Below are 26691 nucleotides of genomic sequence, written 5' to 3'. Positions count from 1 at the left end.
AAGAATTTTAGTTGAGATGAAAAAAAGTTAATGGCACTAGCGGGATTCGAACCCACGATCTTCGACTTGATACGCCGCTGCTCTACCACTTGAGCTATCGTGACCTCGAGCCACTCGGACATCAATTTCCTATCTCAACCCCACCTTATGAGTTTTCCCTCCTTTTTGCCATTTTTCAAATGTCGTGCAATCGGATTGGATTCTCGACGACAAATGAAATGGCCACGGAGAGCATTAGTGAAGTGTACTTCATTTTAATTAATTAAATTCACTAATTTCGTGGTCCGCTTGACCAATTAATACATTACAATTAATTAAGATTTTTAGTTGGGATGAAAAAAAGTTAATGGCACGAGCGGGATTCCTCCTATGCAACCTAACACAATCACTTTTGCCGATGATACCTCAAAATCCTTTCTCCTGATAAAAATCCTGGCACAGTATCCCGTAATCTTCAAAATTACCTAAACATCCTAGAATGCTGGCTCCGTCGGTGGAGAATCAAAATCAACGAAACCAAATCAACAAACATAATATTTACGCTAAACAGGAAAACGATCTCACCAGTATACCTCAACAACGTTCCCATCCCAATTGCGAACCATGTACCTCGGACTCTACTCTACTCTACAAACGACTGACGTGGAACCCCCATACACGACTTATATATATATTACACAGGGCGGGCGACCAGGAGCCGAGGGGTTAAAAGCCTGGGTAGGCCCGTACCCCATCCTTAAAAGGTCCGGGACCTGGTCGGCTCACGAGTCCTGCATAAACATTTTGGACCTATTCACAAACCCCAGGATTGTGGACCATTTTATCCTGGGGAGTGTTTTGGTTATGTCCTCTCCTTCGAAATATCAAATCTTTCCCTAGCATACCTATCGCATTCTGCAAGGTAGTGTCGAGCCGTTTCTTCTTTTGTTTCGCAGAAGTGGCAGAAGGGGTCTGGTAGAGTACCCATTATGAAGAGGTGTCTTCTCAAGGGGCAATGGCCCGTTAGGATACCTATCAGCCTCCTTATTCCCCTCCTAGAGTTAGAGAGTAACGATTTCGCTTCTTTAGGTTTGATTTCCTTCAGAAACTCCTTCGATTGCCTGCATTCTGGGGACATATTCCATTCCTTAAGGAATTGTTTCATGCCCCAGCTACTTATACTCTCTTTCGCAGTGCTTAAAGAGTGGGGTAATACCGGTTGTGGCCCGACAAACGCAGTATTTGATCCTTCCTTGGCCAGGCTGTCCGCCTCCTCGTTGCCATAGTGCCCCTTACGAGCAGGTATCCATATGAGGGTTACCCTATTCTCATACCTGGTGATAGTCCTATTAATGAGTTTAACTGTTTCCTCTACCAGTCTAGATGTTGATAGTTCTTTTTGTAATGATTTTAGACTGGCCTGACTGTCGGAAAAAATTTTAATATCTTTTCCCTTAATCTTGTTATCCATAAGTGTTCTACAACAAACATTGATGGCCCAAACCTCTGCCTGAAAGACCGAGGTGTTATTACCAAGAGGAGAGGAGATGCTGATCCCTAATTTAGGTATGTGTATTCCAGCACCGCTTCCCTTATCCTTAATGAGTGAGCCATCGGTGAAGCAGTCTAGGCTACGATGGTCATCATCAGACCTATAGTTATAGTCACAGGGAGTAACTACCTGAAAATACTTTTTCCCTAAAGGTGTTTTCACCTTTTTATCGCTTACACCCAGTATTTGGTTGTTGACCTTACTCAATAAATGTAGAATTTTCGAGTGTCCTATAATATTTCCCTTATGGTTCCAGCTGCCTTCACTAATTAATCTATAGCGATATACATACACGACGTAAGCGCAAAGACAGTAACATACGATTTTTCATGCTTAAACGACTACTCGACAGACGATCAAAACGCTCACTAACAAACAGAGAAAACTTTACATTTCCTTCCTGGCCCCCATTTGGACATACGGACTTGAACTTTACGGGACGGCTAAGAGGACCAACCTCAATCGAATCCAATCCCTTCAATCTAAAATCCTCAGAACAATAGTCAACGCCCTCATTTCTATGTATCCAATCCCACCATCCATGCCGACCTAAATGTCCCTTTTGTTACCGAGCTAGCCCAATCCCGCTACAAAACGTTCCATTCTAAACTACCCCCATCATCCGAACCCTTTCGTCAAAAACCTGTCATCCACCACATTACCTAATCCCAACCGAAGACTGAAGCGTCGGTGGCCCCGCGACAACCTTAACAGTTGACATCGGTCTCCTAGGATGGAGTACATCTCGCACATCGTATTGATTTACTAACGGCTACCATCGCTGGATGGTAACTGTTCAAGATTTCATGCTACCATCGCTGGATGGTAACTTTTCAAGCTTTCATGATACCGTTAATATGTTTGTATGTAAATATCTGCTTTACTTTTGCGTCGAAGAATGCAGTTGTATAAAACAAATAAAAAGTTTAAAAAAATAACGAAAGAGGCGTTGCGATTGTGATAGTGATTTGTGATACACGCTGTGTGACTGTACGTGGTGTGCGCTTGACGTCGAATAGATGCGCACACCCTACCAAACGAGACAAGGCGTCGGGTAGCGTAGCATAACATTGCATCGGGTGTTCCCCGCTTTAATCCGGGTCTGTATTATACTGCGCTCTTTAAGGGCTGATTATACTCCGTTCTGTGTTTAAAGCACTCCGGTCAGTCCTAGTTCATCATTTCATTAGTAGGCCCGGTTTCAGTGGTTGGATTCCTTCTAGGTTACGTTGTATATCCCAAAATACTTCCTCCTGCGGGCAAGTGTAGCACCACTGTTTATTGATAGGTGTGTTGGTGTTTGCAGAATCGGCACGTACCGTGTTGGGTTATGCTAATCTTTTTCAGATGTCCATTTAGTTTGCAGTCCCGTTAAAAATCCTGTAAAAATTCGCAGTTTTTTCCTGCTTCCTTTAATACGTTCTGTTACTTCTTTCCTTCTACGTTTGTAAGAAGGATTTTGAATTGTTCATGTCTAATGATTGAGTTCCATTGTTCCCTCATTTTTCTTCTTCTCGATCTTCTTAATCCTTCTGTCTGAGATGTTCATTGTTAGAGTGTATCCTATCAGCTGTTTCTCGTTGCCTTCTACTCCCACATGTCCTGGAACCCAACTTTATTTGCATATCTAATTTGTTTAGTTTGGTTTTGCAATTGAGCACCGTCTTTGAGCTAATGGTGTTTGAACTTGATGCTTTCATGGCTGCTTGGCAATCTGACATGATGACGTTGTGTAACTTTTTAGGAAACAATAATTTTAAAAATCCCCGTTTTTTCTTACAACCTATAACTCACCCCAATCCAAGAAATACATCCAAATCAATTTTTCAAGTTTTTTTAAAATTCAATCAAAACTGATTATACGCAAACAAAAAGTAAATAATTGTAAAATAAAGCTAAAGTAAATTCTGAGATCCAGTTTATAATATTTATTTTTGTTTTGTTTTAAATTTTTTATTATGCTGTATTCAAAATTATTTCATCACAGGACGGATTGCTACAAACTGGAACACGTTTTTCACACTTTTAGCGGAGAACAGTTTTATATTTAACACAATCTCCCATTATTTACGGCTTATAACCTAAATTTAAATAAAAATCAGTTAAGTTTTAATTTATAGTGTAACTGGTTAAAAGAGGAGAAAATATAAATATAATATAAATTTAAATGAATAAAATATGAAAATTTCAATTGTGTTAATTGTTTTAACCCTAACTTTAACTGAATCGATTAATTTGTGCTGATTTTTTTAAAACCTAGATTTAAAAAACAACTATCAGTTACACGATAAATTGAAATAATCGAGTACTGAAGAAAAACTTCAATGTCTCCAGAATGATTCATTAAATTTTTGCGTTGATGATACATCTTTTTAGAATGGAAAGAAATTTCTACATGGGCGAAAAAAATATGGTATTATATATGAAAAAGAAAATTGATCACCAAGGTCGGCTTAACGCGCCAACTTATTAAAATTCTAATAGCGCCAGCAGATTTTTGGTGAAAAATTAACTTTGGAACAATATTTAGTTTTTAAATAAAATAGGCAACGTAAAAATAAAAGGTCATGTCTTTTACCGAAGTTCACATGGTAGATATATTTCCATAGTGATAAGAATAATATACGAATAATGAAGAGAATGATGATAGATCGTAATTTACAGCCGCTTAATTCATTAGTTTTTCATGATCAGCCAGCCATTATGGTTTAGCATAATGGTACAGCCATGAAACTGACGATAATTAACTACCTAAATTTTTCCTTATTATCTCCATCTCTCTCTCTCACTCTCTCTCTCTCACACACACACACACACACACACTATATATATNGACTGCCAGTCCCTTCGCATTCGCATGGCATCAAACCTTAGGTCCTCTCTTTCTGTTACTGTCCGCCAGGGAGAATCGTAGGTGATCTCAACTGATAATCATGAGGTTACGTCACTGTGATTACAACACGGCCTTCCTGATGACATCGTCGTCCTCGACGCCAACAGCTGAAAGCGAAAACAAAGACAAAACTTTTTTAACTATTTATCATTTTCTCCCTCACTATGACTGACACTTAGTGATGGACCATTTTCTGCCGCATCAGGCGCACGACGAATACGATCGTGTGCATACTTGTAGGATCTACGTATCTATCATTTGGCAGAATCCTTGAAATCTTGAAAGGCCCTTTATATTTGGGATCCAGCTTCGACTGATTTCGCTCTTCGTTTTTCAGGAGAGCTAAATCACCAACAGCTAATGGGAGAACCCTGACTTTACATTTGTCAAATCTGGCTTTACTATATTCTACACTTTTCTCCATTTCACGACTAGCCTGTGTTCTAACTTGTTCTAACTGTACATCTAAAACACCTGTAACATCCTCTCCTGCGATAACGAGATCTCTGGGTCGTGATACTCGACCAAATATTAACTCCATAGGGGAACATTTAGTAACACGATGAATGGCACTATTAATGGCTAATTGAACATCACCGACTACTTGTTGCCAAGTCTTTCCCTCGTCTGATTCTGCAACAGTTAGCATATCCTTCAAGACTCTCATCTGACGCTCAATTGTCCATTCGCTCGATTAGTTCCAGTTGCAATGAAATGTAACTCAATCTGGGCCTGGGCACAAAAATCCTTGAAATCCTTGCTGGCAAAATCTCTGCCTTAATCAACTACCAAAAGTATAGGGGGTCTAAACAAGTTAATAGCATTTGTTAACGCTCTAACAGCGTTAGCAGCATCGAGTTTTGTAGTATTCATGAGTAGAGTAAACTTTGTAAATGCGTCCATTCTTTCCACTAAGATCGTTAAGACAGCATTTTAGGATAAGGTAGTAGGTTGCTGGTAGGTTATTAATGCACTATTTTCAGCAAAACCTTGTAATAAATTGTTATGTAAATTTTATGAGCACAACCATGTAATACATTGTTAGCTAAATTTAATTGTTTTAATACATTGTTAGTTATTTTCGTATTTCGATAAATTTTCAGCCTAACCATCATAATTAAACAATTCTTATAAAAACTTATAAATTTTTGATCTCGTTTAATTGGGTTTACATTAAAATAACAATGTTGTAATTAATATAACGACAAAATTACATATACGTAGTTCGAAATAAACTACAAAAATATGAGTGTCCGGTTCTGACACTACTCGTCATTTTACGAGCAAAACCATGTAATAAATTGTTAGTTAAATTTTATGAGCGAATTCGTGTAATAAATTGTTAGTTAAATTTTATGAGCGAAATCGTGTAATAAATTGTTAGTAAAATTTTATGAGCAAATCCATGTAATAATTTGTTAGTTAATTCATTCTATCAATTATATTCCGTATTCTGGTGTTTATATCAATTTTCTCCCAAATCATTAAAATTACTATTTTTTAAATAAAAACTAATGAATTTTTGATCTCGCTTAATTTGGTTTATATTAAAATAAGTATGTTGTAATTAATATAACAACAGTAATACATATAGGTTGAAATAAAAATATGAGTGTCCGGTTCTTTTGTCTTCGACTATACTGGGTGCTACCCGACGAAAATGTGGACGTGGGGATCGCGTAGCTTTGAGTAGAGTAGTGTTACGTGTCATCGGGCAGATGTGCACGGGGGTAATACATTCTTATGGAAAATTTGACTTTGGATTTGCGTCAGACACCGATTCACAGACTGATTCTGTCTTGTCCGTCAGGAAACTGAATTTTCATTTCATGAACGCCTAAGGTATTCCTCAGAGAAGTATTGTTAGTCAATTTTTTTTTAATATACACTGCAGATATTTCTAGTTTCAACAAATACGTTTCTTGATGTTACAGCAATTCTTTGCAGCATGGTTTACAAAATGGAAAATGAAAACAAACCTATCTAAAAGCACGCAGATAAATTTTGCCTTGCGCAAAAGTATTTACGTCAGTGAACACAAGTGAAACCCCATGGGTTATCTTGGATTTTTCATGGGAAAAGGACTGAATTAGTATCCTCATACAAGACTAAAACGACAAGAACAAACGGACGTTATAAATTATTGAAACGGTGTGATGTTCAGTGACCGTTAGTCAATGATTATTCGGAGATCGTGAGATGCGGCCTGGTGTCACGTAGGTTTCAGAAAAACATTTTCTTTATCGTGCCAACATTTCGATCTTTAATGAGATCATCTTCAGGGCCTGGGATTTATAAACATTGTTTCAATTTTACAAATACATGTAGGATGTAAAAAAGATGAATTTATACAATGCTATATATTACGCAGGGTGGGCGACCAAGACCCGAGGGGTTAAATGCCTGGGTAGACTCGTACCCCATTCGTTATTATTATTTTTTTAAATCTAAAATTTTCTAGCATTGTATAAATTCATCTTTTTTTACATCCTACATGTAATTTTAAAATTTAAACCATGTTTATAAATCCCAGGCTCTGAAGATGATCTCAATAAAGATCGAAACGTTGGCACGATAAAGAGAATGTTTTTCTAAAACCTACGTGACACCAGGCCGCATCTCACGATCTCCGAATAATTACTGAAAAGATTATACAACTCACGATCAAATTGACTCATTAAAAAATTTAATGTACGAGAAAAAGTTTCTTTTCAATTCAAGAGACTTTGCAGATAATCGTATCAAAATGAGGCCCAGTAGGACGAGAAATTGAAGCTCGATGAGAAAAGAAACTGAAAAAAGGCTGTGCTTGAATTTAATATTTATTAAAACATAAAACATTAAAATACACCAAGGTTTTTTCAAACATACGATACAGGATAATTTGTTATACAATCACAGATTTTAAAATGAGACAGGAATGAAATAATAAACACCAAATGTCACTTCTTACCTGTGTCGTTATAATATATTCATAAACATATTTATAACACGCATTTCACACTGTCTAGTTAGGGTAAGAAGAATATTGTATAATTTGTCAAAGTGGGAGTTTAATTGGATCGAGAGGATCCTGTGATAATGGGTGGATTCAGGCATAATTGACCTTCCAGCCTCCAAGGGGGGTGTGATTATTTCAGGACGGGTAAACGAGTAAAGTGACGCAAAGTAGAATTAAAATTTCTAAATGACACACATTTTCTTTTAAGAGACAATTATCTATTCTCGTTATGTTATCGAGTAACCACGGCCCACCACGTGTTTGCACGTAACGATCTCCATTTGTGCTATTGCCACACGGCAATACTGCGGCTCCGTGCAATTGGAATGGAGACGAAGAAAATTCAATTTTCTCGTTGAAAACTCAATGTTTTCTTTTTTGTTTTTAAAATTTTTTTAGTCCAAGTCGAAATTCGAAGTGACGCTTAGGGGTATAACGTCCGTCCTATGGGGGTAGCGCCCGCTGTACGAACTTAACCTTAGAGTGTTTTCGTGCCTGGGAGAAGACTGGTTACAGCTGAAAGTCCGTCTGAATTCCTTTCTGAACTTACCTGAAAACAGATTAATAAAACGATAAAATTTCGTACGACATGTAATGGCATAAAAATAATATAAAGACAAACAAATTCTCTTTTTGTGTCATTGATTTTTTATTACTAACTATACAAATTTAATGATATATAATTCGTATATACCATTAAATCTTATATACCATGTATATAATTTGAGCAACTGATTACTTTCAAAGTTGACTTTAACCTTTAATGCCGAAACATAAACGAAGATGTATTCAACAAACTTAACTTAATTTTATTATCCTTGAAATTGTTCAAGTAACCATGTTTTGTATAGAGGTTGAATAAATTTAAAACTTGTTTGTAAATTGTTCATTGAAGTAAAGCGTTTTAAATATATTTTTAAAATCAATTGCGCAAAACTATTATTTTGTGAATCAAAATTCCATCGATTACATTATGAATCTGTGGATAATGCTAAACCGATTTACGAAAAAAAGAGAAATTTTGAAAATAATGGAATCAAAATGAGGCCCATAACGACAAGCAATTGAAGCACGATGTAAAATAAAAAAGGCTATACTAGAATTAAATATTTATTAAACATATAACATTTGTCATACGATATCAGACAATTATTTTAAACAATGAATAACAAGTTTCGTAGCCTGGTCGTTTCCGAACAGAACATAGGAAACAGCAAATTAACACTATACGTGGGGTTAGAAAGAAAAACATTAGCTTAGGAAATTTTTTAAAATTACCTTTCTACCTACTCTCATACTGGTTTATGTTTATTGTATACATGCTAGCTTATTAATCCTTATTTTATTGCACTTATTACTAACGATCAGTTAAATAAGTAGCCTGGTCATCTCGGATCGTTTTTTGGTACGATTCTTACGTACGATTCTTTTTGGTTTTCTTTGTGTGTGAATAGTATCCGTTTAATATCTAATTCTGAGCTGTCGTGTTGCTTTTATACGTTTTTTTGTCGGTTTGTTAATTCGGCCAAGGTTGTAGCACTTCTATTAAGAATATTTTATTGTTTGTAAATTTATTTTTTAATGATAGTGTTGCTGATTTCTGTTCGTCATGAGTTAAGTGCTGATATTTTGTCTTTACATGAGTAATTGAGTCAATTTTAAAAATGGCACGGTTGGAGGAGGATAAAAAATTCCACAACTCTACATTCAAACTTTATAAAATCTGTGCCACGTCGAATGCAAACAATGATCAACGCAAGAGGAGGAAATACACCGTACTGAATTGAATGTTTTCTTCATTGTTTCCACAGCAACATTTTTGGTAAAATTGTTTTACTGAGTTTAATTTTTTACTTAGCTGTATCTTATATTTTTTTAAAAATATCCACTAAACAAAAAAAAAAGAAAAGAAAATTATAACGATTGCATGTTTTTATTGGAAAAATTAGCGTGGCCACTTTTTTTGCCTCTCAGTGTGTTAGGGTTTGAAATAGATTAGCTTAGGCTAGGAGGATTAGGTTAACGCTAAGTAGGGGTTTTTCTTGCTCTTTTTAATTTCTTTGAAGACTCAGTCCCAACATTGCCAAGGATTGTAACAGTGATGTTTTTCAATTTGAAATCATCTGTGAAAAACCTAATTATGTCAATCTGTAGACATATTTAAGATTGTTTTGCCCTGATGAAGACCTTAAATTCGGCTGAAAACTCAAATTTTTCAAAAAGTTGAAGAGGAGAAAATATGCAAGTGCGAAACGCGAAGTTTTTAATGGTTAATTACAATTGTTACGCCGCCGTTGCGTTCTGTTTCTATCGTTCAGATTCGAACAAAATAGTTTGTACTCTCAATATATGGAAAGTTACATGGTACAAAACATATCTTCGATTCAATGTTTATCCTGGATTTTGTTAACAAACGAATAATATTTTGCTACGCCTCTACTCGATGTAAAAAGTACGAAAATAAGGAACTTGGTAACAAGGCGCTAGAATAAATTAAAATCCCGCATGATTGGTCGGTCGTGCAGGTTTAACATAGCAGAGCGCCGTACTGGCTATAAATCCACGTTTATTTTTCTTTCTCTCTTCTCTCACTCTCTCTCTCTCTCTTTCTATCTTTTTCTCTCACTCTGTGTGTCTCTCTAGGTAACACACACCACACACAAACGTATACCGTGTTTCATTTTTCTTCGCAGCAGCAAAATACACCCTGTTGCGTTAATTATTGATAAGGCCTAACAAAGTATGTAGAGGTTCCATTTGCCAGTGCAACGTAAAACAAGAGAGACCTGTTACATTATTTGTATTTTGTCATTTTTCGTAATGGTGGATTAAATACTATTATAAAGTCACGTTTAACGAAAATTAAAACAAAAATAATGCTAATTTACTGTTTTCAACTGAGAGTTAATCTACTTTTAAGTTCCGTGAACTGTTACGTAAGTGAAATTGGACTATCTGGTAGGCACAGTGGCTGATTAGTTAATTTAAAGGAGGTGTTCGAACGAACAAATTTCATCCTGCGCTAAACCGAAAACCCAGCCGATCATAAAATGGTCCCGGGACTTTGTAAGTTTATCTGGGAGTTATTGTTCCACGTCCATTTGTATAGCAACGTTGAGTTAACCTTCAGGAGTGCTATAAATGAAACTGGTAAGACCGAGATGGAGGGAGGGAGGGTGGGAGGGAGAGAGAGAGAGAGAGAGAGAGTGAGAGAAAGAGAGAGAGAGAGAGAGAGAGAGATATGAATGGATGGTTTATTAACCAGAAGCTTACATAGGCCCTCTCTTACCGAAGCCAAAAAACTTAACATTTATTTCTATTCAGCTCTAATAGCTAATTATAACAATTTACTGTAATTATAATTTTAACTTTTTACAAGGTTAAATTCAATAGTTTCGTGGTCCGCTTGACCAATTAATATCTTACAATTAATTAAGGTTTTCAGTTGAGATAAAAAAGTCAATGGCACGAGCAGGATTCGAACCCACGATGAAGTATATTTCACTAAAGCTCTCCGTGGCCATTTCATTTGTCGCCGAGAATCAAATTGATTACACGATTTTGAAAAATATGGCAAATTGGAGGGAAAATTCAAAAGGTGTGGTTGAGATGGGAGGTTGGTGTCAGAGTCGATCTAGGTCACGATAGCTCAAGTATTAGAGCAGCGGCGTATCAAGCCGAAGATCGTGGATTCGAATCCCGCTCGTGTCATTGACTTTTTTATGTCAACTGAAAACCTTAATTAATTGTACGGTTTTACAAGGTATTGAACGCCTATTACATTACGGACGCTAATTAAGGCTTAAATCAACAAAAATAATTGAATGTACACTAGTAATAATTAACAAAAAAATAATATATAGTGATGTTAATAATTAATATATACCATATTTAATAATAAATAATATCAACACAATAATACATAATTTATTACAGTTCTATTCCTAAAATAATACAGTATAGTATATAAAACCCAAGGATATTGATTTACATTTTTATCTATTATTGCATTTTGTCAGTAACTCTTTTTTAATACAGACATCTTTTTAAAAAGGTAGTAAATTGTATAGCTTGTTTTCATTATAATTATTGATTGTTTTTACTAGAAAAAAATGCATGGTAGAAAGCAATTCTAATTTTACGCAATATAAATTTATGTTTATCAAATCTAGTATGCTTTCAAGGATAGACTTATGCAATTTGAAGTTATTAGTCAGATATGAAGGTTTTTGTCTTTTAATAGATTTACTAAGAACATCGAGAGTATTTATTAGAGCTTTTCTTTCTTTGATTTTTAAAATTTTTGCGTTTGCATAATATGGTGTAACATGATCATAGTATTCGAGGTTGTACACATATCTTACACAAGCAATTTGTAGTCTTTGTAGGTTTTTATATTTTTTTTACTTATATTAGAATTAGCAAAGGCAAGCATATTAGAAACAACGTAGATTTTATAATTTGTAATTTTACCTCAGGCGGAAGATCAATTTTGATTTTTTTAAGGTGACAAAGGCTTTGGAAGGTTTTTTTACAAATGTCGATGGTTTGTTCTGAACAAGACATCGATTTGAGACAATATTCTTTAATGATTTTGACAGCAATATTTTGTGATTAGGCTATTTTACCTTTTTAACCTTTATATCGTTCAAATTTGTTAAATGTCCTATCAGCATTGGCTGACATTTATCATAGTTTATTGCTACCCTATGTTGTACACACGATCTGTTTAGTTCTTTAAATTATTATTACTCTTTTCAACCATTAGATGTCTTCTTTGTTATCTGAACAATATGCTTGAAGATCGTCTGCGAACATCACGCTCTTGACATTTTTAAAATATAGATAACAACCTTTCCATCGACATCCTTAACACATTGTTACCTGTTTATCAAGCCCATTGAAAAGCATTTAACAGACCATCACAGAAATGTAATGACTTAAGGATTGCCAATAATATACTATGCTGCACAGAGTCAAAGGCCTTCGTGAAGTCGATTAAGACTAAAAGTGAGACCAATTTCTCATCTATATTTTTTCTCAAATCATCCACAACCTTTAACAATGCAGCCTCCGTACTGTAACCCGATTAAATCCAGATTGGTATTCATAAAGGATATTGTTTCTATTAATATGCTGTTATAATTGTCCAATTATAATTTTTTCAAATACTTTTGCCATGACACATAATATTAATTTATCTATAATCATTACAACTGATAGGATTATTTTTCTTTTTTATCGGAATTATAATAGTTTTTTCAATACATCTGGGTAGGTATTACTACTAATAGAAAACATAAATATATGAAACAAAATTGGTGCAATAATAACTTTAAGTAAATGCTCACTTTTTATGGGCACAATGTCGACACCAGCCGCATTTGACCTAATACTTTTCAATGAATCTATGACTTCATCTATTTTTATTTTCGTTAGATTCCTTTCTATTCTGGAAATTCTGCAAGATTCCATTCTCTTCCAAATTCATTAAAATATTCCCGATCGATTTCAATATTTGCCCCAGTAATGTGTTTGTTCCATTCATAAGAGAGAACATCTGACATGATTTATTTTTATTTATATTTATTTATTTTCTTTACTTTTAATAATACCATTATTTTTTAGTATTTTCCAGTCCAAATACATCTCTGAGATATTTATTGCCCACATTTCTTAATATTTGTTTTACCTCATTTCTTATTTTCTTATATTTTGTATTATCACCCTCGCTTTTTTAAAATGTTTTATGTAGTTTATCCCTATATTTCATCAATACCTTAATTTGTTTGTTAATCCAAGGCGCCGAATTTTTTTTTGTTGAAAATATTTTCATTGGAGCGTGTTTATAGTGAAGGTTAGTTATTAAATCTTTGAGTGAGTTGATTTGATCATCGAATTTAGTCTTATCATAATAAAACGATATCATAATCATATTTCCAGCCCGTTTGCTCAGCATCAATCCTCTTTGTGACTCAGAACATTATTTTAGTTAGAGAGAGAGAGAGAGAGAGAGAGAGAGAGAGAGAGAGAGAGAGAGAGAATAGGAGAGAGAAAGATAGAGAGAGAGTTGGAGAGAGATAGAGAGAGAGAGACATAGAGAGAGAGAGTGANAGAGAGAGAGAGAGAGAGAGAGAGAGAGAGAGAGAGAGAGAGAGAGAGAGAGAGAGAGATAGAGAGAGAGAGAGACATAGAGAGAGACAGAGAGAGAGAGTGAGAGAGAGAGAGAGAGAGAGAAAAAAAAAAGCTTAGTTTGTACAAATGCCGCAAGTACTCAAATAATTACATTTGATCATTCAGTGTTGATTTGTACATCAAAATCACTGTTGTCATCCAATGTAATGATTTGATTTTTTATATTATTATAACTATTTAACAAAGCCGATAAAAAGTTTTTTTATTTCTTATGTAATAAGTAATGTAAAACATGTTCACTTCACAAATTAGAGAATCTGGTAATTAATAAGATTAAAAAAATGTGTGTTACATTTAAATTAGTATTTTAAAATGAATGATGTATTTAAACATTAAACAAATAATAAATTCACGCAAAAAAAATTACAGAAGTCACTACAAATTAATTTCGTGATGGTAATACATCAGGTTAGCCCCGCGAGGGCAAATTGGTCCAAACCGTTTTTGACAAACTTTTAAAGAAACATCACAGTTAGACTGTTCAATAAATCCGTCACGTTTCATCAAATTATTTCGGTCGGTTAAGGAAATATGTTTAGGGGCACTCACAAAGCATTACACGTTTAAGCCCCTGGGGCGGATTTTTCACAACCGATTCTGACAAAGGATAAAATGCTGACCCCGAAATGTTATTCATTCATTAACCAAAGTTTACCCGTGGAGGCGATCCGTTTGTTTTTATTTATTTAGTTAATTGAAAAAACTTTAAACATTAGAAACTTTAAGAAAAAAACACTTTTTAAAGATGTAAATTTTTTTATTAGTAAATGGATTTTGATATGCCTGGGACGATAAGAACTAGGAAGCTTTATTACCTCAACCTTCTAAATTATGTACATATAATTAATAATTTCCCAAACTTTACGCAGTACCTTTTTTAATGATATTTGAACTTCGATATCGTTTAATGGAAAATCACGCAGAAAATTATGTTCAGGTTGATTAAAACAAACTTTAAAGTCCATATGGTTAAAAACAACTTAGCGGAATGCTGAAATATCCTTTTACTTCCTTTCGACCAAATTAATTTGTCCTACCGTATAGTTTAATTTATTTTGTCTAAATATTAAATGTCTAAATATTAAATAAGAAAAAAATATAATAACGGGAAGCCAAGGGACTGATATTGCTGATATTTTTCGTTTTTCCAGGATGTAAATTTGCGTTGCTGGAATTTAAAGACTTCGCAGGGCCACAGCAATAATAATTGTAAAATTGACTGAACAAATCTTTCAGAAATGAAATGGCAGAATTTACGACAGCATAACTTCTTGATTTTATTTATTCATTTGTCTTATTTTATTTTATTTTGTTTAATTATCTGTCTATCTTTCTACGTATTTATTTATATTTCTTTATCATGTCGAAACATTAAATAAGAAAAAATGATACGACTATAATAACGGGATGACCAAGGGACTGATATTGCTGAGATTTTTTCGTTTTTCCTGGAAGTAAATTTGCGTTGATGAAATTTAAAGATTTTGCGGGGTCACAGCAATAAAAATTGTAAAATTGACTGAACAAACCTTTTAGAAATGAAATGGCAGAATTTACGACAGCATTCTTGATTTATTTTCTTATTTTTTTAATTTCTCTTTCTCTCTCTTTCTGTATATAAATCAATCTATCTGTTCGATTTATTTATCTATAGGTGTTCATATATCCATTGTCACTATCGCATTTTAACAAAAATAAAGAGTATTGAAATTGTGTTTTTTGATGAAAAAAATATGTCTAGAGCCTATCGTTGTATACATTAATCCTGTTTGTTTGGCTTTAATGTTTTGTGGTTGAATTGACTGTAATACGGCTTTTCTTAGGTTATACATAACTAATAAACAATCTTTAAAAAAAGCCATTCAACAATCTAGTGTCATAAAATATGATTAGTGTTGAGTTATAAATTCCCTCTGTTTTGCATTTATGTGAACAAACTCGGTTTAAAAAAGCCTCTGAGGTTAGGAAAATATGCTCGTGTTTGGTGTTGATGTACTTTCTGTTTGAATGAGGTAATTTTGCTTTTCCAAATTAAAGGTACGCTCGTGGTTGGGGCACGTACGGGATTAGCAGGTATTATTGATGAGCGGCAGCTGAGAGATTTAATTGAATCTGATTCCAGCTGAACATGTTCAGAGATAACTTTCCAACTCAATATCTTTGAATCAATAAAAATTGCCTAACGAAAATGAAAACAATCTTGATAAACGGGTATTGTATTATTTAAAATTATTTAGACGTTTCTGATCATATTGGTCCGTCAGGCAGAAACCACTGGGTAATCTTTCCAGAAACCGGATTGATTCCCAGGAAGATAATGGACATTTGGTGGGATTGGAAAGGTGTGCTTTATTGTCTAACCATACCGTTAATTCTAGAGTATTCCGAAGAGATAAAAGCAGCAATTGATCAAAAATACAAGACACGTTTCCACCTGTGTGTGCCCAAAAGGAAAAAGCGGTTATAATGCTAATTTTTAATTATTTTAATTTAATTAAAAGACCTGAATCCACCAGACTGTATGGATCCCAGCCATTCAGAAAACAACATTCAGGACGCTATGAAAATTTTTAGGCCCAAGGTGATACGTTCTTATTGCAAAATGCGTATAAATTTGGATGGCTTTAACATAGGAATATTTTAAGTTTTGGCACTTATATATTAAGGGCGTCGGTGGCCGCAACGGTTTAGTTGTTGACACGGCGCTCATCATTTTAAGGTAAAGGTCCCGGGTCGAATCCAGCTGCTCTGCAGTATACTTACAACCATACTTACAAATGTTTTTTTTTTCAAATACACCGGCACTCTGATTTATACGACCTTTGCTGTTGAGAACCCTCGTAAAAAAATCTTACATTTTTAGAGAATTTAATGATTAAAATGATTTTTTATCCATCTGTTAATTTTAAAAAAATACAGAAATTTCAAGGAAAGTTGGCTTATTAGTTGAACTGTAAATCTTCCGGATCCATCCAAATGTGTGTAAGTGGGTGAGGATTGTCCAATAAGATAAATAAATAATAGCTGCCAACGTGCATCAAAGATCATTGTAAATAAGTTCACTATTTTTCGTGGTCCGCTTGACCAATTAATAACATTTAATTATTGAGGTTTTAAGCTGAGATAAAAAAGTCAGTGTCACGAGCGGGATTCGAACCCACGACCTTCGGCTTGATACGCCGCTACTCTACCACTTGAGCTATCGTGACTTCAGACCGAAGTAGTGTCCCGAAAAAGTCGAATCCCGCTCGTGACACTGACTTTTTTTATCTCAACTTAAAACCTCAATAATTAAATGTTATTAATTGGTCAAGCGGACATGAATAACGCACTGGAAACTTCTGTCCGGAATGCGACCGCGTAGGAGACCGTTATGGAAGGTTAGAATAATAGTCGAGCACCTTTTCAATTGTAGAGGGCTTGACGTATATACATAATATTTTGGTATATCTTCGGACCGTGCGTAGTCTTAGGACATGGCAGCGGGCACAGAAACCTACCTCCTCAGTACCCCAGGGCTAAAGGGATTTTTACATGTATTTAGTGTTTGTGTTGTGTCTGTGTTGTGTTAATGTTAATTATAGGGATGAATGTAATTTATTAGAGTGAAAGAAAGGGGTTGTTTAACAATAACGAGTTCTCTGGGGTGACGACTTGAAGTCTGGAGAGTGAAAGTAAGTTACTAGGGAGAATGGAATGGGTTGAACCACTCTATATTCTGGGGAATGAATGTGACCACATTTTTATGTATATATCGTACGGCGATGTATGTTTTGCGTCCATTTTGTTGTTGGCATTCTGAGGTACAAACAAGAAACTACCATTTTACGATATCGTCGGTGTTCGTATAGAAGCGGAAATTCAATAACTAGATCGAAACGCTCAAATGGCTGCAATTTAAAATAAAATTCGCATGATAGCCCAGAAAAAGAACACAAACACGCAAAGGGGCCGGCGATGACCTCAGCTGTTTGCCGGCCCATAATCCTCCCATTTTATATATGAATATATTATATTTTAATTCTTATAAAAATGTTATTTTATACTTTCTGCAGGTTGATTTTAAATAAATAATTTACTCGGTCGGATAAATTCATTTTTCAAATTTTCCAGAAGTAATGGGAGAATGTCATCACAAAATTACATGGAAGATAGCAAAAGATAGTACAACAAAATGGCATAAATAGTGACTAAATTTTCAATTTGGTCAAATAGAAAAATCGCTTGAAGAAAAACAAATTCGTTCTGCTATCTTCCTTGATGTCTCTCAAGCGTCTGGCATGAAGGACTCATCAATAACCTAAACATAAACTAAAAACAGTCAAGAGTCAAACAGAAGATTTCAAAGTTAAAAACAATAAATGCCGAGGGCCACGAGGTAGCATAATAGGTCTACTTCTTTACTTATTATAAACCAGTGGTTTTCCGAAAATAGATGGAGTAAAAATTGCAACGTTTACAGATGACACAGCGGTGATATCAGTAGAACCGACTATCAACCAAAATCCCAAAAAAAGGAATCAACCTCATTCGGCTTAAATAGGTACATATCAATTTTACAAACAAAAACGTGGGCCATGTTCGTCGCTCACTATCCATGGACCTGTTATACCGTACAGCGATACAGCTAAATATCTGGGAATGACCTTAGACGCCAAGCTCAGATGGAAAGTACACGTGAAAACAAAAAGGACAGAAAGAGGTTTAAGGTATATACAACAATACTGGTTGATAGGACGTGGCTCCAAGCTTAGTATACAAAAATAATATAATATATACAAAATAAATAATAAATAATATATACAAACATATCCTAAACCCTTTGTAGACATATGGTATTCAACTATGGGGTTGTAACAAACACCGCAACATCAAAATCATACAAATACTCCCAAAAAAATCATACGTAGCATGGTCAATTCAACTTAGTGGACTTACAAAGGGATCTTAAGATCCCAAAGGTCACGGCGGAAATACAAAGAATCCAAGAAAAACCAGTCTCGCCTCAGCCAGCACGAGGATGTTGAAGCGTCCAAACTCCTATATAACCGAAACGCCGTCAAAAGATCAAAAAGAGCAAAGACGTAAGAACTAGTATAGTTAAAAATTAAAGAATAGTGAAATGTAAATTTTATTGGACCATGTGATTTATAGAAATGTTTGGTCTGATTAAACCATTTTTTAATAAATAAGTTAAATTTTAAAAAATGGTCAAAATAATTGAAACAATCAAATAAAAAATTATCTGATTTTTTATATTACCACTCATGAAATTGTAGATAAGAGGGTTGACAGCGCTATTTGCATAGCACAGCCAGTGTGACATCATTGACAGGGCGGCTGTCACGTCGTTCTGGGGTATGTCCATTGTGTATCTGAAACAGTTATTATGTTAAAAAAATCTTGATGAAACGAGAAATGAAAGAAAGAAGAAAATTCAATTGTACTTTAGTAACGTTACGGACGTTGTGTTTACAAATATTAAACCAGCCACGATTATTGCGCTTGTTAAGTATATTATTTAATTTACTGCCATAGTACCACCTGAAATAATTTTGACCCGGCTTAAAAATCGACTATGTTAAAACGAGCCATGAAGTACTTATACTTAGTCGATGGTCTCGTTAGAAACTGATGTATTCTTGGGGGGGAAAAAAGTTCAGCGCGATGGATAGAGGGGAGATGTTTAAATTTTGCAGAACTTTTGATGGAGTTTGTGCTTGTGACAGTGTTTGATGTCTCTGCGATGACTCCAACGGTAAAGATCGACTCTCAAACTGAATAATGGCCGGAGGGTTTCCGAGTGCTGCTTTGTAAAGGGTTTGAGTTTGAACGAGAAGGGAGTTTTTTCCAATTTTCCAGCGGAATCTCAAAAGAAGGTTCTTTACCCAAAACCTTCTATTCGGCCACAGGATAAAAGGATAATTGATTGTTTTTTCTATTTTTTTGTAACGGGTTTTGAAAACAATCTAACAGGTCAAATCAATCAACAGATACAATCCAGTTAACGCCTATAATGGTAAACGTTTAATTGCCTCATAGTATCGCAACACAAAGGGATTTAAAACCAAAAATTCAGATTTAATCCCAACTCTCATACTTCTTTTATTAATTTTTAATAAGCATCCAATGTTCTAATGACCAAGTTTAAGGTATTATACCTTTTTGTAATTTTTTATTTTATATGAGTTTTGTATTATAATAATTATTAATTCATGCTAAAATTGAGAGTACTTTGAGAATAAAGGATATAAGTAAGTAGGAAAGAGCATTCGGTCTCATGTTGTCAGACTTTCAAGCCCCAATTTGTACTTAGTTTGGTCGTTTCCGATTGTTTTGGTCCACCTAGGCTCGCTTTTTTGGATAGGCCAGAAGAAATAACACAATCCCAGTTATAATTCATGTTCATTTTTATACATTATTTAATGTTATTAAGAAAATGTGATACAAGGAGATCTACCCAGGGTAATTGTTTTTAATCACATCCCGAACGTTTATTTTCATGTAATACACGGACTTTCGTTTCTTTATTGTTTATTTATTCTGAGTGATATGAGTGAAAGAAAATGTAATGTAAAGAAAACATTTGGATAGAGTGGAGAGTTACATCATACAAAGATAAAATTTCATGAAATTCCATCAGCACACAAAAGAATCGCTGCACGTTATATTTTCGTAGTCATGGACAAAATATATAATGATAGGTCGTAAATTATAATACACAAAACTTAATTAGTTAGTTTTGCAAGAAGTACCTGGCAAAATGCGATGCCAGAATGGTGTTAAATGATTTTACGAAAATATGATTTTATTAAATATTATCTATGATTATTCTTCATCTCAGGGTTTTTAAAGAAAAAAACTTAAATGTCTGGCAGCTCATTACCAATTTTATGGTTTTCTTGTTCTTGGCTGCTTTTGTGGAATGTCGTTTCTCTAGCAGTAGTTGGGCAAGGAATGTAACAGTATTATACATGAAATTCGACGCTAACCGAAGATAATTCTAGGGAAAATAGAGCGCAAATTGTGAATGAGGCTGATATTGAATTCTGGTATGGCCACCATGAAGTCGGGATTTGAATCCAATTGAGCACGTTTGAACCAACTGGAGCGACGTGACCAAGAACCCAGCGTCCAGGTCCCTAACAGAGAAGGAAAAGACTGCTCTCGCAGAATGGGAAAATTCCTACGGCTTCATTAAAATCCATCCCTCAGGTAGTCTTTATTAAAAACTAAACGAGATAATCCAATTCGATTGACACAATATTAGAATTAAATTACAAAGATTTTTGATCGGAAATGGTTTTACTTATTGACCAAGTTGTCAATATAAAGTGTGTATCAACTTCTATTGTCCACCAATTTAATTCAAAAACGATTAAATTTAGTAAAAAATGGTCTGATAAAAACTGCAAGTTCATTTTGGCTAGGAATCGCGTGGTGGGAACAGATTTAACATAAGTTTCTCATTTAGCTGGGAAATGACACTAACTTTGTTATTTTAAAAGATAACCCTATATTTTTATTATTTATAATTTGCTTCTAGAGCTTACTTTATGCCCATTTACTGAAAGAATTTGTTTGGTAGGATCGACCATTTTTGAGTTATGCCCGACGGAAGACGCATGAGGGGTAAGCTTTTGGTTTGGAAAGAAGATGACCTTCTCCGTTTATTCCGAAAACGATTAGCATTAGCAAGTTAAATTAGAATAGGAATCGTCTCAGAATAGGGTACGGATCATGGGGTTGCTTTTACGCTTGGCTTTTATTAATTAAAAAAAAAATTTACAAAAAAGGAAAAAGGGATTTCTCATCTTCAAGTCCATTTTATTTTTAAAATTTTAGCTGTTATTATGAATTGTTGCAGGTAGAAATTCATGTTGATAATAAATGGTCACATACGCTCAAAGGGCAAAGAGGAATAGTAAAAAAACCCCTGTATTTTAAATCTAAAACGGGAGGGCCATTTTGTTGTTCCAAAAAACATACCCTCTCAAGCGTCTTCCGTCAGGCGTAACACAGAAATGGTCTATCAGTAAAAGTGGAGCAAATAAGTTCAAAAATCGAAATGTACTACAACTGTAAATGTAGTATTCTCATTTAAAGTAACGAAGTTAGTGTCATTTCCCAGCGACGTAAGAAAGCTATGTTAAATCTGTTACCACCACGCGATTCCCAGCCAAAATTAAATTGGGGTTTGTATAAGACTACTTTTTGCTAAATTTAATCGTTTTTTAATTAAATGGGTGAACTGTAGAAGTTAATAAACCTTCCATTGTTTGAATATAAATATAAATGATAATATGAATAATATAAATATAAAATAATAATATGAATATAAATATAAACCTTGTGTATATTTATATGTATATATTCATATATATATATTGTATATATATTGTACATATTTGACGTTTTTGAAAAATTTAACATCTAACTTTCTCCCTGAATTGCAACTTCCTATCAGAGCGAAAAACAATTTTTGACATAATGAATTAAACGTATATAATTGAATAACATGCTCCAGTATGTACAACACCAAAGCAATATTAATTTTTTGATAGTGTCCTGATTTACACCACAGTTAACTTTTGGACTTTGGTTTGTATAAGACCATTTTTTTCTAATGTAATCGTTTCCGAATTAAATGGGTAGTCTACAGAAGTTGAAACAGTCATTAGTATTGATGACTTTGGGGTTGAGTGAGTGAGTGGGTGAGTGAGGTGAGTGAGTGAGTGAGTGAGGTGAGGTGAGGTGAGGTGAGGTGAGGTGAGGTGAGGTGAGGTGAGGTGAGTGAGTGAGTGAGTGAGTGAGTGAGGTGAGTGAGTGAGTGAGGTGAGTGAGTGAGAGGAGTGAGGTGAGTGAGGTGAGTGAGTGAGTGAGGTGAGTGAGTGAGTGAGGTGAGTGAGTGAGTGAGTGAGTGAGGTGAGTGAGTGAGTGAGTGAGGTGAGTGAGGTGAGTGAGGTGAGGTGAGTGAGTGAGTGAGTGAGTGAGTGAGTGAGGTGAGTGAGGTGAGTGAGTGAGTGAGTGAGTGAGTGAGTGAGTGAGTGAGTGAGAGAGAGAGAATATTCATTTTTTCTCTCTCACATCTCTCAAAGCGTTACATTCTACTTTTCTTCTTGCCCTTTCTCTCTCTCTCTCTCTCTGTCTCTCTCTCTGTCTCTCTCTCTCTTTCTCTCTCTCTGTCTCTCTCTCTCTCTCTCTCTCTGTCTCTCTCTCTCTTTCTCTCTCTCTCACTCTCAAAATCATCAATACTACTGACTTTGTTTCAAAATTTTTAAATTCAACATTTCATTTGATCTTCGATTTTTTAATAGAAATATATTCCATTTTATTGAATCCAATTGTTGTTTTTTCTCTCTTCAATTTAGAAGAAGTAAGTGTATGCGTCATTGGATAGTTTCATATGTATATATTAATGGAATATCTACCAATATTTTTAAAGTATCCGTATTCATAGCATATTTGAGTTTATTTGTAATTTTGTTTTAAATTTTTTAGCACACATAAAATGTTTTCTTTAGTTTTTTAAATTTTCTAATGTATTATATTCTATCTGGCTGTGTTATTAGCTAGTAAAATTTATTACTATCTGTACAACTACATTCTGTAATGATCTAAAAACAATTTGCTTATTTGGCATTGCTATATACTGTCGGAGGCAATATGATTTAATCAAGCTTGTTTATTTCTTTGATTAAGTAGTTAGGAATGGTTTGAATTATGTGAAGTTGTATGAAAATTTTATGTTGACGCGGTTCGTTACCTCAATATGCTCAGCAGGTGAACTGGAAAATAACAGAACGCAAACATAATGACGACAGCGACCAGCATTTTTGCTGCTTTTCTCCTCGACCTGAGCTGGATTTCAGTCGAGGCGTTGAGAAGAGTCATCCTCCGCGAACCTGTTAGAAAAAAATGAAAAAAATGTTAACCCTTCTCAGAATTATTATTATTATGCACCGCCGAAGGGTGATACCTTCGGTAAGTTTTCTTTGAACTTTAATGAGATGAAATCTTCCACGGTTTATTTGCTATGTGGGATGTTTTGATTTTAAATTAACCCAATTTTTTGGTTGTCTTAGTGATGTAATTGTCAACTCGTGCGTGGTGTTGACGCGTTAAATTTTTTTTTACCCTTTCCACCACCCCACCGTACCAGAGGAAGACCACATACCGGCGGACAAACGCTTAACTTAATCGAATTTATATATCTAAGAGACTTCAAATAAATGGGATAAAGTTACGTTCCAACGATCTTTCCTTAAGACGCGTTAAAATATCATGTTTTTACCATTATCAAAGTTGACTAAACAACATAACTCCAAATGTAACTACCAGCGTCTCATACAAGAAAACAAAAGAAAACTTTTGCCTTCGGTAATAACCAAAAGTATTGGTACAAATCAACGTTGACTTTAGAAAAATAATGATAATACAAAGATTGAGTTCTATTTTATGAACTAGTTAATTCCTCAATGTTATTTATCGATAAATACTGTACTTATCCTTACATTTAACGGTCGAAATGGCCGGCGAGTTTCAAAGGTCGCATAACTTGAAACCCAGGCTCAATTAAAAACTTTATCAGCTCGTCAAAACGAGTCTTTCCGCTTTTCCTCTAAGGATAAAAACTCAATTTCATGTATTAATTGCATTTTGAAACGAAGTGAATAAAGGGACGAACGTTATTTGATAGGGGGAGGCTTTTTTTTGTTTTACCCCTTTTAAGCCGCGTTCTTCCATAAAAAGTATTACCATAAAAATTAAGAAATGAATTAAGGTGAAATATTCAGTTTTTTAATTAATTAGTTCATTATTTTACTTCTCACTTTGTACAGTTTGTAATTTATTAATCACCGTCGGATAAATTTTATATCACGACTTTTACCGACATTTCACGTAAGCTGTTCCCTAAACTTTTAAGGTTAATTAAAACTGAAATTTATAACAAAAGATCACCGGAAGTGTAAAGAAAAGGCTAAAAAAAATCTACAAGAACGTTATAGGGGAATAAATTAAAATTCTTGTGTAACCTTTAGATTGTTAGAATATTTCCAAGAAGAAGAAGAATTGAATTTGTCTTCTAGTGAAAATATATTGACTGACAGGCAGCCGTGTATCCTACCGTGATGGGTAAAGCAGCTTGTGTGAAGCTAAAGCTTGAAAAGCCGACAAAGGACGTCAGTCATATTTCTCACAAATATTCATCAACACGATCTTATATATTGTTATGACTTACGAGGATTTAACTAGGATTAAACTTTTGGGTGTTACAGACCAGGTGTGCCACTTTGTTGTACTTTGTTTCAGACTATTGCTAATTAAAAATCTATAGGAGTTGCGGGGATTCGAACCCAGAACCACTTGATTGCTGCGGTCTGCTCAATTTTTTATTTCCCAGCTTTGCAGTATTGAATTTACATCGAAAATACGTTTGTAATAATGTTACACGTTCAACTCTGAGACCTGTGCGGTCAAAATTTAATTGTTTTATGTCAAATTTTGGATTTCTTTATGTGATCAGCTAAGTGATGAGGTAATTTGAATCAACAAAACCAGCTGGCCGAGTAAAATAATCGATAATGGCAAAATCAATAAATATGTCATATTTTATGTAAAGCTGCAATTGTCACAATTACATTAATTAAGTGAGTGGTTTACTATCAGATGAAAAATGAGTCCATCGAGGAAAAAGAAGTTTTTTCTCGGGCAAAACGAACTTCTCTAAATTCCAACAAAAAATCAAAAAATCGTTCATGTCTTTTCCAAAAATCTGTGATAAATTGTTAAAAGATTGAGTAATTTCCTGAAGAGAATCAATCCTAACGATAGCACTTTCGACGGCACATAACACAAAATTTAAATATTAATACAATTTCAAAAATTAACTACAAAACTTCCGATTACACAAAAACTGATTAATTTAATATGAAAAAAATCTGCTTTTTTTTGATAAAAAGTATCTTCTCTAGGAAGTAAGTAAACTCATTAAAAAAATTACAAGGAATATAAACGTCAAAACAATCACGTCAAAAAGACTAAATTTACAGCGGTCCTGAATTCGAACCCGTCATACTTGCAAATGGGCTTCTTTGTCGAAAAACACCTGCCTTCGTGGGTTCATATAACCTCTTAAAAAAAATACGGAAATTAGAAAAACCCAAATTATTAGTATTTTCAACGTAAAAATAACAGCTACATAACAAATTGTACTTGATAGACACATACTGCAGTAGATAAAGAGAGTCCAATTATGAAATTTTTTGCCTTAAACTAGAAATAACCGAAATGAATAATCAATTGATCACTTGATCACCCTATACCGGCGATTAATTTGTTTTTAAATTTTGGACATAATTAGCTCTAAGTCGCTCTTTGTTAATTTTCCTTTGAAATGATTTCTTTGTCCCCCTTCACTAATTTATAAAGTTCAAAGGCTTTATTTAATTGAGATTATGTCTTTTTTGATGATGCGACCGAATAATGTTTGACTAATTGAAATTATATATTAATTTATTTTTATTCTTTATGATCAAGTAAGCAAGGTATGTTTATATAGATGCTCCTTATTGTTTAATAATCATTGGCTGTCGCCTGGTGCATCTGTTCTCGGCTTTCCAATCAATCATGTTTTGACATCAGTGGTTAAAAAAGACAGCGAGAATAGACGAGCCCAGATGCGCGACCTTCGTAATTAGCTAACTTGTATACTAAACATGTTTCCATTTTGATCCATGTAGCTTTACCGGATATGGTGCTGGGGCCGGTCAACTTCTGCCCAGTGACTATATTCCCGGATTTCCATAAGACGCTCACGATTTTGAAATAGGCAATAGATGTGACGCACAGGGGTAGAAAGTAGAGAAAGGCCATTTTGTATATGTTGTATTTCCTCTCTGTCTCGTCTCCCCAAGCAGACGTGCACTGCGTGAGCAGGACCGTGTCAACGTTGAAGTTTTTCAGTCTGAATGTGTGCAGCGTGAGCAGTTCCGGAATATCTGAAAAACACGATCACATAAATATATGTTTAAATATAAATATAAATTATTAGTAAGATTGCAATATTTT

General features: G+C 34.4%; 1 protein-coding gene and 1 long non-coding RNA gene across 5 annotated transcripts in view; one reads left to right on the top strand and one right to left on the bottom strand.

Annotated features, from left to right (window-relative positions):
• Positions 1–7280: 7280 nt before the first annotated feature.
• Positions 7281–26691, bottom strand: part of LOC106663660 (orexin receptor type 2-like) — a 155284-nt gene continuing 135873 nt past the window's right edge. For both annotated transcript variants that reach the window (XM_024227126.1, XM_014388667.2), the window contains exons 4-7: positions 26370–26621; positions 23387–23525; positions 18883–18995; positions 7281–7975 (exon numbers count right to left, since the gene is read on the bottom strand). In XM_024227126.1, coding sequence (XP_024082894.1) covers positions 7821–7975; positions 18883–18995; positions 23387–23525; positions 26370–26621 — 659 coding nt within the window. In that variant the 3' untranslated portion in view covers positions 7281–7820. The remainder of the gene's footprint in view (positions 7976–18882; positions 18996–23386; positions 23526–26369; positions 26622–26691) is intronic.
• Positions 18460–26435, top strand: LOC106663663. 3 transcript variants are annotated; one of them, XR_001340073.1, is made up of 4 exons: positions 18460–18704; positions 18900–18978; positions 20465–20835; positions 26364–26435. It is a non-coding gene; the product is annotated as an uncharacterized LOC106663663 (long non-coding RNA). The 3 variants fall into 3 exon arrangements; XR_001340074.2 differs by lacking the exon at positions 26364–26435 and having other exon boundaries at positions 20628–20877; XR_001340072.2 differs by lacking the exon at positions 26364–26435 and having other exon boundaries at positions 20465–20877.

This window comes from Cimex lectularius, unplaced genomic scaffold (assembly GCF_000648675.2).
Source record: "Cimex lectularius strain Harlan isolate CLEC.00 unplaced genomic scaffold, Clec_2.1 scaffold204, whole genome shotgun sequence".
Classification (NCBI taxonomy): domain Eukaryota; kingdom Metazoa; phylum Arthropoda; class Insecta; order Hemiptera; family Cimicidae; genus Cimex; species Cimex lectularius.
The sequence above is the reverse complement of the archived record's forward strand: the minus strand, read 5'-3'. Positions and strand labels throughout refer to the sequence as shown.